General features: G+C 40.7%; 1 protein-coding gene across 2 annotated transcripts in view; it reads left to right on the top strand.

Annotated features, from left to right (window-relative positions):
• Positions 1-16534, top strand: part of LIN54 (lin-54 DREAM MuvB core complex component) — a 303678-nt gene that overhangs the window by 151557 nt on the left and 135587 nt on the right. For both annotated transcript variants that reach the window (XM_029599095.1, XM_029599087.1), the window contains exon 6: positions 15296-15512. In XM_029599095.1, coding sequence (XP_029454955.1) covers positions 15296-15512 — 217 coding nt within the window. The remainder of the gene's footprint in view (positions 1-15295; positions 15513-16534) is intronic.

The following is a 16534-nucleotide window of genomic DNA, read 5'->3' as shown; positions in this document are numbered from 1 at the left end:
TTCCTGAAATCCAGGAGCTTTTTGCTCCAGGTGCAGATGTACAGCCTTTCACCAGCTGGTAGACAATCAAACATATGGCACTCAGTACAAAAGACTGGAAGGCCCCCATCTCGCTGCTGGACTATTGTCTGCATCTTAATGTTGTTGAGTTCTTAATTTGGGTTGCTAAGGGAGAAGGGATGCATAAATTAAAGTCCTTTAATTTTATTTGGTGTATTTAATGTTAATTTGGCAGTGACCTGAAGGGGACAATAATTAATCTATTGACAAGGATTGGGTGGTTTCCTTAAATTTGGATAAATCCCTGACTGATTTTTGGTGTGAAAATGTATCTTAAATGGGACAAGAGTCTGTAAATCAAAGAATAAACTTAGTGGTAGGTGGGAGATGGGGTGGATAGGATGGAAAGAAAGACACACTAAAATTTTTCTTTTCTTTTAATCTGGCACATTAACACACAAATTGCCTAGCTTTCTTTTTAATTAAGCCCACAAACTAAAGATTAATTTACTTAATTTCATCTCTCCTCCAAAGTTTAAGACCCAAAATTAGCCAGCAAAGCAATAATCACCAATCCTTTTCAGCAACCAGTAAAATCTTCCACTCTTAATAATCTTTCAGGAGTATTTGCTTTCTTATTGATTCTCTACCATCTTGGGTTGATGACCATACAAGATACCATACTTGATCCAGCACCCCTTGCCCTATATCCTGCCAACAAGCCAAACATTTACCAAAAACTAGTGAGGCTCTTGCCCAACAACAGACCTTCTAGGACCCTGTGACTTTACTGGACAGTACCTGGCACTGACCCAGTTGGTTTCTGAAAAGTTGCAGCATTCCTACAATTTTGGTAGGTCATGTTTCTTCCTATACCCTTTTTTTGCCCTTAACACCTCTCCCTTTGCCTCTGATCTTGAGGTAATGAAGTGTGGGTTTTTTTGCAATACTGCAACCGCCCAAATCTGTTTCTACCACTATTGGTAAATTTGACAGCAGATAAAGATCAATAGGCCCATTTGATCTGCCCAATTTCACTCTTAGAGCAATGCCACAGACTCCAGCCAGCCTCTGGCTTTCATTTTACTATTTTGCCACTAGGGATTCTCTCTGATTTTTTTTTTTTAATTCCTTTTCCTCTTTTGTCTTCACCATGCTACTGGAACGCCCATTCTATACATCTGCCACTCTATACATCTGCCACTCTTAAAAAAAAAATATATATATATATATATTTTTAAAGTTGTGCCTCTGTTTAATGGAACTTTGTATTGTGACCTCCTATTCTTTCTTCTTAAAAAGATTTGCTTCTTGTGCCTGATTTTATACATTTGAGGTATTTGAATGTCTCTATCATACCTCTCATGTTGCTGCTCTTCTCTAGGGCAGTGGTTCTCAACTTTTTTTCTGTTGGGACACACCTGACAGATGGTTCTCACATGTGTGACACACTGCTGCTCGGGGCTGATTCTGCCACTACTTTTAAATGCAGCATGGCTCTTCCTTCTTCCCATTCGCCCCACTACAAATCGCTTACTCTTCCGGGCTGTGGGGTGGGAAGAAGAAAAGGCCATGTCACTGTTACCAGCTTCCACTAACACAGCTGCTGTTCCATCCCCAGGCTTGAACGTGCTGAATGGCAGCAGTGTTAATGGAACAATATCTGCCTCTCGCTGGGGTGGAGGAGAGGGAAGGAAGAGCAGCCAGACCAGCGGGAGACCAGGAAGTACGTGACATACCTGCTGGTATTTGGTGACACACCAGTTGAGAATCACTGCTCTAGGGCAGGGGTGAGCAAACTAGGAGGCAGACCCCCCAGAGGGGACCTGAACAATCCTGAAGGGGGGGCCCACTGGCTGCCCATTCAAGGAAGAAAAAATGGCTTTGCTGTTGAATCTCTTTGATGTGGAGGCACTGCAAACTTATGAGGAAGGGAGCTGCTAGAATGTAGTGACATCATTGTAAGCATTCCATAGCTTAACCATGTGTGTATTGCAGTAGGTCAGGGAGAGGAGCTGCTTCTACTGTGCTGGGCTTGGGTGGAGAGATGTTTATTTTGTGACAGAACTGGACATGGGAGCAGCCATTGCAGTGTTCTACAACGCAGGAAGTTCTGCCACTCACAGACTTCAGCCCAGGAGGACTTCCTGCTGCTGCAGGGTCCCTACCCAGGGAGAGAGATTATAGCTATTGCCCACCAGAGGAGGAGAATGGGCAGAAAGGCCAGAGAGAATGAGGAGACAGAGGAGGGAGAGGGAATAGGTGGATAAGGAAGAAAAAAGGCAAAAAGTTTAAAACAAGTTAAAAAAAAAAAAAAAAAAAAAAAAGCAAATAACATGAGAAAATAAAAAGATGAGTAAACTAAGAATAATTAGTGAACACAGTAAAAATGCAAAAATAAAGTAGGAGGGAGTTTTTCTTAGCTTTTAAAAATGTTGGCTGGCACCTAAGTTTTTTTGAAAAATTTTCCAGCCCTTACTTATTGTGGTGTGTACCCTATGTGTAGTGTGGAGAGTGTCTTTGTTTGTGTGTGTGGTCTATGCCTGTCTCTCTGTGTCTGGGTGGGGTGTGTCTGCCAGTCTTGATATGTTGTCTATGCCTTTCTGTCTGTTTATGGTGTATCTGTGTGTCGGTCTTCTGACTGGGAGTGGAATGCTGGTGTCTCTGTGCTTATCTATCTGAGTGTTTGGTTTTTATCTCTCTATGGGTGTCTATGTCTAGATTTGGGGTATCTTTGTCTCTCCATTTCTCTCTGGGTGTCGGGTAACTATATCTATTTGTCTGGCTGACGACTTGGGTTGCAGTGTTTGTGTCTGTGTATAAGGTATATCTTTCTGTCTCTATCTGGATATAGGGTCTCTGTGTGAGAGCTTATTTCTTTCAGCACCTTGAAAAGAAACAAAATGGGGGCTTTGAGCCATTGATCAGCAGTGAAGCTGGTTGGTGAATATCCTTCATGTGCTTATGTGTGTGTGTGAGTTTATAGACACACATACAGTATATATAGTGTACCCAACTTGGGAGACCCTAACCAATTACATGAATGAAAAGGAGACTGCGGCTGAAAAGGTTTGCTTGCCCCTGATGTAGGGTATATAGATTCAGGCCCTTAAGTCTCATTTCATTTGGCGTTTGATGCAGATCCCACACCATTTTGGTAGTTTTTGTTTGAACCATCTCCAGCCTGTCTCTTTTTTTTTTTTTTTTTTTTTTTTTTTTTTTTGGTGGTGCAGCCTCCAGGACTCAACAAAATATCCTAGGTGAGGTCTTATCACTAACTCTGTACAAATGCATTATCCTCTCCCTTTTTTGCTGGTTATTCCTTTCCCTGTGCACACTAGCATCCCTCTGGCTTTGAGGAATCAAAAAAACAAAGAGTAGCCGAAAGTCCTTTATATTAACTGAAACAACAAAATGTGCTTTACAAACGCTCGAACCTAATAAAAAATTAATTAATTTGTCCCTGTAATGAAAAACCAAAAACAAAATACAATGACAAATTAATTTTTTGTTAGGCTTGAGCATTTGTAAAGCACATTTTGTTGTTTCAGTTAATATAATTAATTTTATATGTGCTTTCATCTTGCTGTAATTCCTTTCTTTTTTTCTCCTTATTTGTCTTCCAGAACATGTCTGTACCCTTCTTTATTTGTAATTTGAATAGATATTTATTTTTATTAATTATTTTATATGATTACTATTTTTCTGTATGCTCAATTGCTTATGTTAAGTAAATTTTGTGTCTGTTTTTTTATTTTATATTTTTAATTTTTTAATTTAAATTCTTAATTTAGATTATTTATTTTATAGCCCCTGAAGCAGCCCCTTGATGGGCGAAACTCAGGCCTAGAGATGGGCAATTAATAAACAGATTTTCAAAGGACTTTCGGCTACTCTTTGTTTTTTTTTTTGATTCCTCACGGCTTTTCTAGATAGTCTTCCTCTCTGTTTTTTTGGATCCACCCCTCTGGCTTTGGCCACCACTGTTTCTCGTTATTTTGCTAATCTGAGATCATCAACACTATCACCCTGAGTTCTCTCTTCCTGGTTGGTGCACCTCAATTTCATGTCCTCTGTTATGTACCTCTCCATTGGTTTTCTCTACTGTTTTGCATCAAATTTTAATTTACAAGCACTCAACTGCCTTGAGCTTTCTTAGATCACATTTCTTTGTTTGCTTCCTCAAGGGTGTTCACGGTATTGTAGATCTTAGTGTCATTTGCAAAAAGACACATTTTTTTTCCATCTCATCTCCCCCCCCCCCCCCCCCCCAAATATTGCTTACAAAGATATTAAACAGAATCAACCCCAGGACAGATTTCTGAAACATTCCACTAATCGACTTTAAGAACATAAGAAAATGCCATACTGGGTCAGACCAAGGGTCCATCAAACCCAGCATCCTGTTTCCAATAGTGGCCAATCCAAGCCATAAGAACCTGGCAAGTACCCAAAAACTAAGTCTATTCCATGTTCCCATTGCTAATGTCAGTGGCTAATCTCTAAGTGAACTTAATAGCAGGTAATGGACTTCTCCTCCAAGAACTTATCCAATCCTTTTTTAAACACAGCTATACTAACTGCACTGACACATCCTCTGGTAACAAATTCCAGAGTTTAATTGTGCGTTGAGTAAAAAAGAACTTTCTCCGATTAGTTTTAAATGTGCCCCATGCTAACTTCATGGAGTGCCCCCTAGTCTGTCTTCTATCCGAAAGAGTAAATAACCGATTCACATCTACCTGTTGTAGACCTCTCATGATTTTAAACACCTCTATCATATCCCCCCTCAGTCGTCTCTTCTCCAAGCTGAAAAGTCCTAACCTCTTTAGTCTTTCCTCGTAGGGAAGTTGTTCCATTCCCCTTATCATTTTGGTAGCCCTTCTCTGTACCTTCTCCATCGCAATTATATCTTTTTTGAGATGCGGCGACCAGAATTGTACACAGTATTCAAGGTGCGGTCTCACCATGGAGCGATACAGAGGCATTATGACATTTTCCGTTTTATTCACCATTCCCTTTCTAATAATTCCTAACATTCTGTTTGCTTTTTTGACTGCCGCAGCACACTGAACCGACGATTTCAATGTGTTATCCACTATGACACCTAGATCTCTTTCTTGGGTTGTAGCACCTAATATGGAACCCAACATTGTGTAATTATAGCATGGGTTATTTTTCCCTATATGCATCACCTTGCACTTATCCACATTAAATTTCATCTGCCATTTGGATGCCCAATTTTCCAGTCTCACAAGGTCTTCCTGCAATTTATCACAATCTGCTTGTGATTTAACTACTCTGAACAATTTTGTGTCATCTGCAAATTTGATTATCTCACTCGTCGTATTTCTTTCCAGATCATTTATAAATATATTGAAAAGTAAGGGTCCCAATACAGATCCCTGAGGCACTCCACTGTCCACTCCCTTCCACTGTGAAAATTGCCCATTTAATCCTACTCTCTGTTTCCTGTCTTTTAGCCAGTTTGCAATCCACGAAAGGACATCGCCACCTATCCCATGACTTTTTACTTTTCCTAGAAGCCTCTCATGAGGAACTTTCTCAAAGCCTTCTGAAAATCCAGGTATACTACATCTACTGGTTCACCTTTATCCACATGATTATTAACTCCTTCAAATAGGTGAAGCAGATTTGTGAGGCAAGACTTGCCCTGGGTAAAGCCATGCTGACTTTGTTCCATTAAACCATGTCTTTCTCTATGTTCTGTGATTTTGATGTTTAGAATAATTTCCACTATTTTTCCTGGCACTGAAGTCAGGCTAACCGGTCTGTAGTTTCCCAGATCGCCCCTGGAGCCCTTTTTAAATATTGGGGTTACATTTGCTATTCTCCAGTCTTCAGGTACAATGGATGATTTTAATGATAGGTTACAAATTTTTACTAATAGGGTCTGAAATTTCATTTTTTAGTTCCTTCAGAACTCTGGGGTGTATACCATCCGGTCCAGGTGATTTACTACTCTTCAGTTTGTCAATCAGGCCTACCACATCTTCTAGGTTCACCGTGATTTGATTCAGTCCATCTGAATCATTACCCATGAAAACCTTCTCCATTACGGGTACCTCCCCAACATCCTCTTCAGTAAACACCGAAGCAAAGAAATCATTTAATCTTTCCGCGATGGCCTTTTCTTCTCTAAGTGCCCCTTTAACCCCTCGATCATCTAACGGTCCAACTGACTCCCTCACAGGCTTTCTGCTTCGGATATATTTAAAAACGTTTTTACTGTGAGTTTTTGCCTCTACAGCCAACTTCTTTTCAAATTCTTTCTTAGCCTGTCTTATCAATGTCTTACATTTTACTTATTTATTATTTATTTATTTATTTAAACAAATTTATATACCGTTTTCCAGTAAAATTTACCGATCAAAGCGGTTTACAGTAATACAAACCTTAAATTATTAAAGGTTAAAATAATTTGTATTAAAACTTAAAATAACTAAGTATGAATAAAAATACATCATGGTTACATTATCAATAAAAATAAAAATGATTAAGAGAGAGAGTGGCCAATTTTCATTAAAAAAATTAAAAGCAGGAAAAGTAAAGTAAGCTATGTAAACACACATGATTTGTCTTATACTTTCTATTAAGGAACTTCTACATCTTTGAACGCTTCCTGAAAAAGATAGGTTTTTAACGCCTTCTTAAAATCCTTACGATTATTTATCAACCTAGGTGGGTCTGGCAGTGAGTTCCACATTATGGGGCCAGCAACCGAGAACGCTCTATTCCTAGTCATGCTTAATGCCGCGTTTTTCACTGAGGGAATTTCTAGCAGATTCTTCCCCGTAGATCTCCGTTCTCGTTGAGGTCTGTAAAAATGTAACGTGAAACACATCCAAGTAGATTCAATGTTATTCAAGAGAGAGTGAATTAACATAATGATTTTATATTGAATCCTGTATTTAACTGGAAGCCAGTGTAAGTTGTACAGAATTGGTGAGATATGTTGCTTTAATGGGGTACCGGTGAGGAGTCTAGCTGCTGAATTCAATATCAATTGTAACGGTCTAATGGAGGAATCTGGCAATCCCAAATATAGACCGTTACAATAGTCTAGACCAGATAAAATTAATGCTTGAAGCACAGAACGATAATCATGAGGAAATAAAAGAGGGTGTAATCGTTTGAGAACATGTAGTTTAAAAAATGAGGTTTTCACCACTTTTGAGATGTGTTGTTTTAAGGATAGATTAGTGTCTACCCACACACCAAGATTACGTGCAAGTTTGGTAACTTGAATGGTTTCTTTGCCAACTACTAAACTAGTAGGCGGTGCGTTATCTTGCCAACGTTTATGCTTTATCCTATTTTCTTCTGTTGGTTCCTTTATCCTATTATCCTATTATCCTATTTTCTTCTGTTGGTTCCTTCTTCCAATTTTTGAATGAAGATCTTTTGGCTAAAATAGCTTCTTTCACCTTCCCTTTTAACCATGCCGGTAATCGTTTTGCCTTCTTTCCACCTATCTTAATGTGTGGAATACATCTAGACTGTGCTTCTAGAATGGTATTTTTTAACAATGACCATGCCTCTTGGACATTTTTTACTTTTGTAGCTGCTCCTTTCAGTTTTTTTCTAACTATTTTTCTCATTTTATCATAAGAACATAAGAAAATGCCATACTGGGTCAGACCAAGGGTCCATCAAGCCCAGCATCCTGTTTCCAAAAGTGGCCAATCCAGGCCATAAGAACCTGGCAAGTACCCAAAAAAAAGTTTATAAAGGTGCCATCTGCCTCATTTTTCCATAATCTTCCATAATAAAAAAAAAAAAAAAAAAAAATCACATCAACACTAGGAATACACTTGCAACCAAAATATTTACAAGTTAGGAGACAAACTGGCTATCACGTGAGAGGAAACTGTGCGTCTCATCCACGCATTGAGACTCCGGATCTCTGCCTGCCTCTGGTGACCTGCGCGTGGAACAGGGAGCATTTCAGAGAATGCTACCCTGGAGGTTCTGGATTTAAGCTTTCTACCTAAGAGCCTAAATTTGGCTTCCAGAACTTCCCTCCCACATTTTCCTATGTTGTTGGTGCCCACATGTACCACGACAGCCGGCTCCTCCCCAGCACTGTCTAAAATCCTATCTAGGTGACGCGTGAGGTCTGCCACCTTCGCACCAGGTAGGCATGTTACCAGGTGATACTCACACCCACCAGCCACCCAGCTATCTACATTCCTAATAATTGAATCACCAACTATGACGGCCGACCTAACCCTTCCCTCCTGGGCAGTAGGCCTTGGGGAGATATCCTCAGTGCGAAAGGACAATGCATTACCTGGAGAGCAGGTCCTTGCTACAGGATCCTTTCCTGCTGCACCTGGTTGGTGCTCTCCCTTCATAAGACCTTCTTCCTCCAAGGCAGCACCAGGGCTGCCAGTCTGAAGTTGGGACTTGACTACTGTGTCCCTAAAGGTCTCATCTATATACCTCTCTGTCTGCCTCAGCTCCTCCAGGTCTGCCACTCTAGCCTCCAGAGATCGTGAAGTTGGCTCAGCTCATGAAAGCTCCTTTTGAGCCACTGCGTTCTTGTGACCTCAAGTACCTGACCTGGATGGTCATGTTTTTGGTTGGGTCATGTCAGCGTGCAGAGTCAGTGAGCTTCAGTCTTAGTGACATATCCACCCTACACGAAGTTCTTCCATGATAGGTTGATTCTGCGCATGCTTCCTAATTTCCTGCCTAAGCTGGTAATTGATTTCTATCTTAACCAATCATCTTGCCCACCTTTTTTCCCAGGCCTCATTCACACCAGGATGAATGGGCTCTGCACAGTCTGGATTGCAAGAGAGCCTTTGCCTATGGCCTGCTGTGTGCTCCAAGCAGAAGGCTGTTTCTGCAACTCTTCAGTCTTTTGACAGGAATAGATTAGGAGTTTCAGTTGTTAAGCAGACCCTGTCCATCTGGCTGGCAGATTGCATCTTCTTCTGCTATGCTCAAGTGGGACTGCAGCTTGAGGGCATGTCAAGGCTTATTCTGTCAGAGCCATGGCAACTTCAGTGGCCCATTTAAGAGCTGTCCCTGTGAACGAGTTCTGCAAGGCTGCAATGTGGGGGTTCTCTCCACACTTTTGCCTCTCACTACTGTCTGGACAGGGATGGCCGATGCGATAGCAGCTTCAGCCAGTCTGTTCTTCAAAATTTTTCAACTGTAGAACCCAACTCTTCCTGCATATGGCCCATTGTTCGGGTTCAGGCTGTCTCCCTCTGTTAACAGCACCAGTGTTGTGCCAGTTGGCACATGGTTAGGTGTCTGTTGGTCTTGCTTGTTGTTCGGGAACAACATGTAGCTAGGGATTTACCCATGTGTGAGGACTACCATCCTGCTTGTCCTAGGAGAAAGCAGAATTGCTTACCTGTAACAGGTGTTCTCCTATGACAGCAGGATGTTAGTTGTCACGAAACCTGCCCGCCACACCACGGAGTTGGGTTTCTCCTATGTTTATTTTATTTCTTTCTAATTCTGTATTGCATGACTAAAGAGGGGACCCTGTGTGCATAGTGGCATGTTGGGCAGCTGATGATGTCATCTATGTGTGATGACTAACATCCTGCTGTCCTAGGAGAACACCTGTTACAGGTAAGGTAAGCAACTCTGCTTTATCAGAACCCCAAATTAGGGGCTCTTCATCCAGATACTCAATTGTAGCAGAGTCTAGTAGCTGTAGACCAGGCTGTTCCTCTAAAGCTTTAATTGGAGCGAACCCCCCCCAATTCCTCTGATCACTGAAGTCCTGGACTTGCTAGCCCGTACCCTTGGGCTCTTATGAGGACTCTACAGGAATACAATCAGATCCTCCAGAGCATATTTTCCCTCTGGAAGATCTCACCTATTCAAAATTCGTGGATAAATTAGAAGCAGCACCTGTCTATGTCCATAAGGATAAAGACCCATGTACCAAACTATTTGGAATTCTCAAAATTCTGAATACTCCTGCTGAACCTGCTGCTTTACCACTTCACTATATTCTCACAATTCTACTCATTAAACTATGGGAAACATCTGTTTCAGAAACCCCCACTACTCAAATGTTAGATCTGAAGTACAGTATTCAATAATCACCAGGCTTTGGTATGGTGCATCTGTGGTGGAATCTACCATGAAAAAATGCAGATTCCAAAGATCATAATCTGGACAATTTTGGCAAAATAATTTTTCAGAATGTTATGCTTTCTGTTCACATTAATGTTCATGAATTCTACAAGGTGCAATGATTGTCTTCAAATGCTAAAACCATACTTACCTTCCTCTGACTAGAATGCACTTCCTCAATCTTTCTGGGATGCAGAAGAGAGGCTGTCTGACACCTGCTCCATTCAGTTTATGAATTGTTTGATTCTGCTGTATATACCTCTGCAGCTTCTATCGGTGTACGACAAATGGCATGGTCGAGAGTCAGTACCATCTGTGAGGATGTCCACAAAACGTTGGCAGATCTCCCATACTTGGGAGAGAAGCTTTGAGAATCAGTCTCCCAGATAAGACTAGAATGTGGCAGTGTAGTCTCTCTGCATGGTGCCTGAGCATCCTGCTACACTGTGGCATCCATATTATCTATACAAATGACCTTATTTTTACAGATGACCTTAACCGGCCTTTTCAGCAGTACTATCTTCCACCATTTCCGGCCCACTGACAGTAGCAACTTTCAGCCAAGCCTAGACAATGCAAACACTTTCAGCCGAAACAAGCTCAACAGGTCCAACCTAAACCAGGGCCATGTTTTTGATTCCATTTCTGTATCCCTACTGGTAATGGGACAAATTCATCATTTTCTGAAAAAATGGTATTCTAACAAAGGACTCTTGGATACTCAAAATTGAGCAGTATGGGTACCAGCTGCATTTCTCCCAAGTCCCATCCCTTCTTCACTATGTGCCTTCCCATCCAAATCTGTTTCATCTCCCTCAGATTCAACTGGAAGTGCAATTGATTCTCAATCATCAGGCAGTAGAGCTGATCAGGGTTTCTACTCCAGATACTTCGTTATCCCCAGGAATTCGGGGGGATTGCGACCAATCCTGGACTTGAGGTGTCTCAACAAACATATGTACCTTCGATCTCAAGGATGCATATACTTGCACCCTAATTTATCCCTCCTATTGGCATTTCCTAGAATTACAGGTAGATTCTTCCTACTACCAGTAGAAAGTCCTTTCTTCCGCTCCCAGGGTTTTCACAAACTGCCTTGCGGTGGTGACAGAACACCTGCATTGTCAGGGAGTGCAAGTCTTTCCCTGCCTTGACAATTGGTTAATCACAGCGCAGTCACGAGAAACAGTTCTCCACTATTGCTTCCTGCAGAGCTAGAATTTCTGATCAACTTCAAGAAGTCAAACCTGGGCCCCAAGCAGTGCCTTCAATTAATAGGGGAACTCATAGGCTTAACATTATTGAAAGCATTCTTGCCCAACAACTGGAAAATTACCATGATTTTGCTAATCCAGCAGCAATTCTCCAATCCAAGAATTATGGCCAGAAAGCTCCTCATATAATTGGGTCACACAGCGGCAGCCATCCATGTAGTTCCACTGACCCGTCTTCACATCAGATACCTTCAGTGGGGTCTCATATCGCAATGTGATTAATTCACGCAATCTCTCTCTTCAATAGTGAGTATCACAAACCAGTGGCACAGGCGTTTACATTGGTAATCACAATCCCATGAGCTTTGGGATGGTACCCCACTTTGACTAAGCCCCCATCAGCTCATCCTTACAAGTAGTGCTATCAGGGGTTGGGGTACTCATGTGGGATTCTTCCACACCCAGGGAACTTGGTCCTATCACGAGAGTTCCTTTTAAATCAGTCTTCTGGAGCAGAGATTGATATGACATGCCTTCACCACAATCACATCCCTCCTCCAAGGGAGGAGAATTCTAATTCATATGGACAATCAGGTCACCATGTTCTGTGTCACCAAACAAGGGGGAATAGAATCATGGCCTCTGTTGAGATGCACTGAAAATATTTATTTATTTTTATTTAAAATCTTTTCTATACCGTCGCTAAGTTATATACCATCGCAACGGTTTACATGTAGGCACATATTTAATGTAAGTAAAAGTGTACTATAGTACATTCTAACAGGTGCCGTCAAAGGTTCGGTTACAATATATCATTAGACAAAATAATTTTTAGAGAAGTGGGTCATGACCGAGTGTACTGAAAGTACTTTTATGGGTAATTTTATTATACATAGTGTTATCAATATGCTAGTTGTGATGTGGGGTTCATAGACTACTCTACTGTATTGTCATAAGTACTGTGTGTCGGTGTTTATCTGCTTATTCCTGAATAATTTCTATTCTCCCGTCTCCTTGTAAAATGCCTGTTTAAAAAGCCATGTTTTTAAACTTTTCTTAAATGCCTTGAGATCACTTTGTAATCTGATCTCTGGAGGCATTGTGTTCCAAATTGTGGGTCCTGCTAATGATAACGCCCTTTCCCTCACTTGGGTTAGTCTTGCTGTTTTAACTGAAGGGATGGTTAGGAGTGCTTTATTTGCTGATCGGAGATTTCTGTGTGGGATGTGTACCCGTAATGCTGTGTTTAGCCATCTGATTTCTCATCATGAATTAGTTTATGGATGGTACATAGGGTTTTGTATTTAATTCTGTGTTCAATCGGTAACCAATGTAGTTCCGCTAGGGTTTCGGTTATGTGGTCCCTCCTCCTTTTTCCGGTTAGTATTCTAGCTGCTGTGTTCTGAAGTATTTGAAGTGGTCTTAACGTAGTATTTGGTAGTCCTAGCAGCAGGGCATTACAGTAATCCATGCTGGAGAAAATTAGTGCCTGTAGAATTGTTCGGAAATCATTTTGAGTTAGTAGTGGTTTTAGTTTTCTGAGTACCATGAGTTTTGAAAATATGGAGCTGGGTTGAATTACATTGGGCAACTCTTTAGGCTACCTACTGGGCATCTCCAACTTTCTAGCAGATTGCCTCAGCAGAGTATTTAGATCTCAATAGTGCAGCAATCAGTAGTAAACAAACTGACTTCTGAGGTCTACAGACAGTGGACTTGTTTACATTACAGCAAAACACAAAACTGTCAATTCTGCTTAGTTCCATCATGTAACTACCACAGGATGCTTTCCTAGTTAATTGGGGCCAAAACCTCATGTTCACTTTTCCACAGATATCCCTTATCGCCAAAATAGTGCAGAAAGTTCTTCAAGACTGCACCTATCTGATCCTAATTACAATGTGTGGCTCAGACAGATTTAGTAAGCATATTTTGTCAACCTTTCCAGCAGGCCTCCCATACCTCTAGACCCTGCTCTTTTAATTCAAAATGAGGGGACACTCTTTCATCCCAATCTGTCAGCCCTCCATCATACAGTTTGGATGTTGAGTGCACAGTGATAGCAGATCCAAAATTACATTGAAAATCAAAGATGTATTAATTTCATAGGAAACCTTCAACCAAAAAAAACAAACTGTATCTTCAAGACTATTCTCCATCTGGTATTAACTGCATGTTTCTGATACTTTTTCATGTGAGCCTCCACAACTATTGCAATACTTGCTTCATTTTTCTAACTCAGCCTTGCCATTCCTCAATGAGTGTTAATCTGAGCACCATCTTGGCATACCATGCCTTTTTGGACAACAAACCAATCTCTATTCACCTGCTTGTATCTTATTCTATGAAAAGGCTCTTGCACATCAGACCCTCGATACAGAAACCACCTCTTTCATGGGATCTCAATGTGGTCCTCTTTCAATTGATGAAGTCTCCTTTTGAGCCATTAGAGTCCGTTTTCTTGAAATTCCTCACTTAGAAGATACTTGCTCATTGTGGACACCACGGTGAGAATAATTACTGAACTCCAAACTCTCATCCACTACCCTCCGTATCAACAGTTTTATCACAACTCTGGACTGCAGATAGGCCCTAGCATATTATAAGAGATGTACACAATCTCATTATTAAACCAACAAGCTCTTTGTCTCCTTTGATCCTAACCATTGGGGATACCAATAGCTAAACAAACTTTATCCAATTGGATAGCTGAGTGCATTCATCACTGCTACAACTAGGCAGGATTGCAACTTAGACTCAATTAAAACTCATCAGGTATGTGCCATGGCTACTTTTGCCACTCATTTCTGAAACGTACCAATCAAAGACATTTGCAAAGCTGTAATGTGGTCTTTTGTTCACATATTTGACTCATTACTGCCTTGAAAATCTTTCAAGGACAGTCAGCAAGTTTGGACATGCAGTTTTTGCTCAATCTATTCTCTCTGTAGTCCACTCTCCACGGTGCTGATGTACTTAAGTGTCTCACCACTGCAATCCTTAACTTGGGAGTTTCTACATGTAATGGTTAATTCAGCCTGCTTATCAATGGAAAAAGCAAGTTTGATCACCATAAACGTTGTTTTCCATAGATGATAGGATGAATTAGCCATGGAATACCCGCCCACCTCTCTGGAAAGTCGTCAACATACCTAGATTCAGCTCTGATACTGAATGAGGAGGCTCACGAGTCAGTGCTCAATAAAGCTCAAAGCTATACAAGTGTGGAGAGACAAGGCTGTTCGGTGCCACCGGATGATGACACCTACATGTAATGGCTAATTCACCTGATAGGGAAAAATATGTGCAGTTTTCAATGAATATATGTTTTTTGAAAATATGTGATTAAAAGATGTTATGCATATTTTTGTGTTAATTTAAATTTGTGGCTCTACTACTGTTTTTTTTTTTTGTAATGTTTTCTTTTTTGTGGAAGGTTGTTTATTATCCAATTATTTTGCAAAAGCTACTTTCCCGAAATGTATGTGTGTGTTTCAGGAACAAACCTGAAGCTTTTTGAACAAATGAATATGATTTACTAATTTTCTGGTTGATTTTACTTGCCTGTGACTTTTTAACTGACTGGTAGATTTTTCTCAAACTTGGAGGAAGAATTTGGCATGGAACACAAAGATAAATTTTATAGTCTTGTGGTAATGGTGATTCTTCAAATCTTTAAGTTCTACAGGCTGCATTCACATTCAGCAAAGACCTACATGTGTTTACTATTAGATGCGTGTGTCTGATGTCCTGATTTGGTGGTAGTTGCAAAATTTTCTCACATTCACCAATCCAAACAGCAATGCAGCCTAACCATTGGCGATGGCCATTTGCTACCTATAAATATCACCAAGGCAAGAGCCTGCAAGTATGGAAACAGATGTCCAGGCAGGTTCATTCTTTGCAAGCTTTCTTGTCCCAATGACTGTGTTGCCTTTTGTTTTTTCTGACAGACAGTGAAATCCAGTGTGCAGACTCTCACAGTCGGAGGAGTGAGTGCCCCTCAGTTTAAGACTATCATTCCTCTGGCCACAGCACCCAATGTTCAGCAGATTCAGGTACCTGGCAGCAAATTCCATTATGTTCGTCTCGTCACCGCCACAACAGCAAACACCTCCAGTCAGTCTGCCAACCAGAATCCCAGCATTAACACTCAGCCTCTCCAGCAAGGTCAGTCCTCTTATTCTTAAGAAGTGTTGTGTGTTCCTCCATCCCCTTGTCAAAAAACAATGTCTCTTGGCAAAATGTTTGTGAGAGAGAGGTTTTCAAAAGAAGTGACTGACAAAATGATTAAAAAAAATAGCATTCTAAATGTACAAAGGATCTCAGGAAGGGAAGCACAGGGAAAAATATCTGAAAAGGCTGAGGGAAGCAGGGAAGTTAGGATAGCACAGGCAGAGAGAGAGAAATAGTTAATGAACTACAGTATTTTCACAAGACAATTTTTAAAGATATTTTAATGAAAGGAAGAAATACCAAAGGTAGGACGTTAAGACTGAGCTGAAAAGGAGGGATGTGTGGATTGTGGTATGAAAAATACAGAAATAATGAATTCATATTTTTGTTCAATGTGTACCAAAGAAAGGGGTTTGAGAGAGCAGATGGCAGGAATACATTTGGTAGAGAGGTAGATATCATTTTATTTATAGAGGGGAGGGGGGGTCACATGGAACTAGCAAAATTGAGAGTCGACAAGATAGCGGAACTCAGAAGTTCTGCCAGCTCCACTGGATAGTTCAGTTTAACAGTCCTTACAGACAGGAATGCTTCCGCAGAACTGGAGACAGGCAAGTATTGTCCCTTTTCACAAAAGTGATTATAGAGAGGAGTCTGGTAACTGCCAATTAATCTGATTTTGGTAGTGGGTAAATGAATAACAGAATGTCTTAAATCCAAAAAAATTTTACAAGATCAAGACAGCATCATTTTACCAGATAGAAATCATGTCAGTCTAATCAATTTTTTTTGATTGGGTGAGAACAGAATTAGATTTGGGGTAAGCACTGGATGTGTGGTATACTTCAGTTTCTGTAAGGCTTTTGACTCTGTTCCACACAGAAGGCTCATAAGTAAACCATGCAGCCCAAGAGTGGATTCAAAATTGGTAAACTGAGTTTAGATACTGTTTAAGTGATAGGCAAGAGAGGAAGAGGTAAATGGAAAGTACTTTAATGAAAAGTGGGTATCAGTAG

The sequence above is a fragment of the Rhinatrema bivittatum genome, chromosome 1 (assembly GCF_901001135.1).
Source record: "Rhinatrema bivittatum chromosome 1, aRhiBiv1.1, whole genome shotgun sequence".
Classification (NCBI taxonomy): domain Eukaryota; kingdom Metazoa; phylum Chordata; class Amphibia; order Gymnophiona; family Rhinatrematidae; genus Rhinatrema; species Rhinatrema bivittatum.
This window is presented reverse-complemented; position numbering and strand designations above follow the sequence as displayed.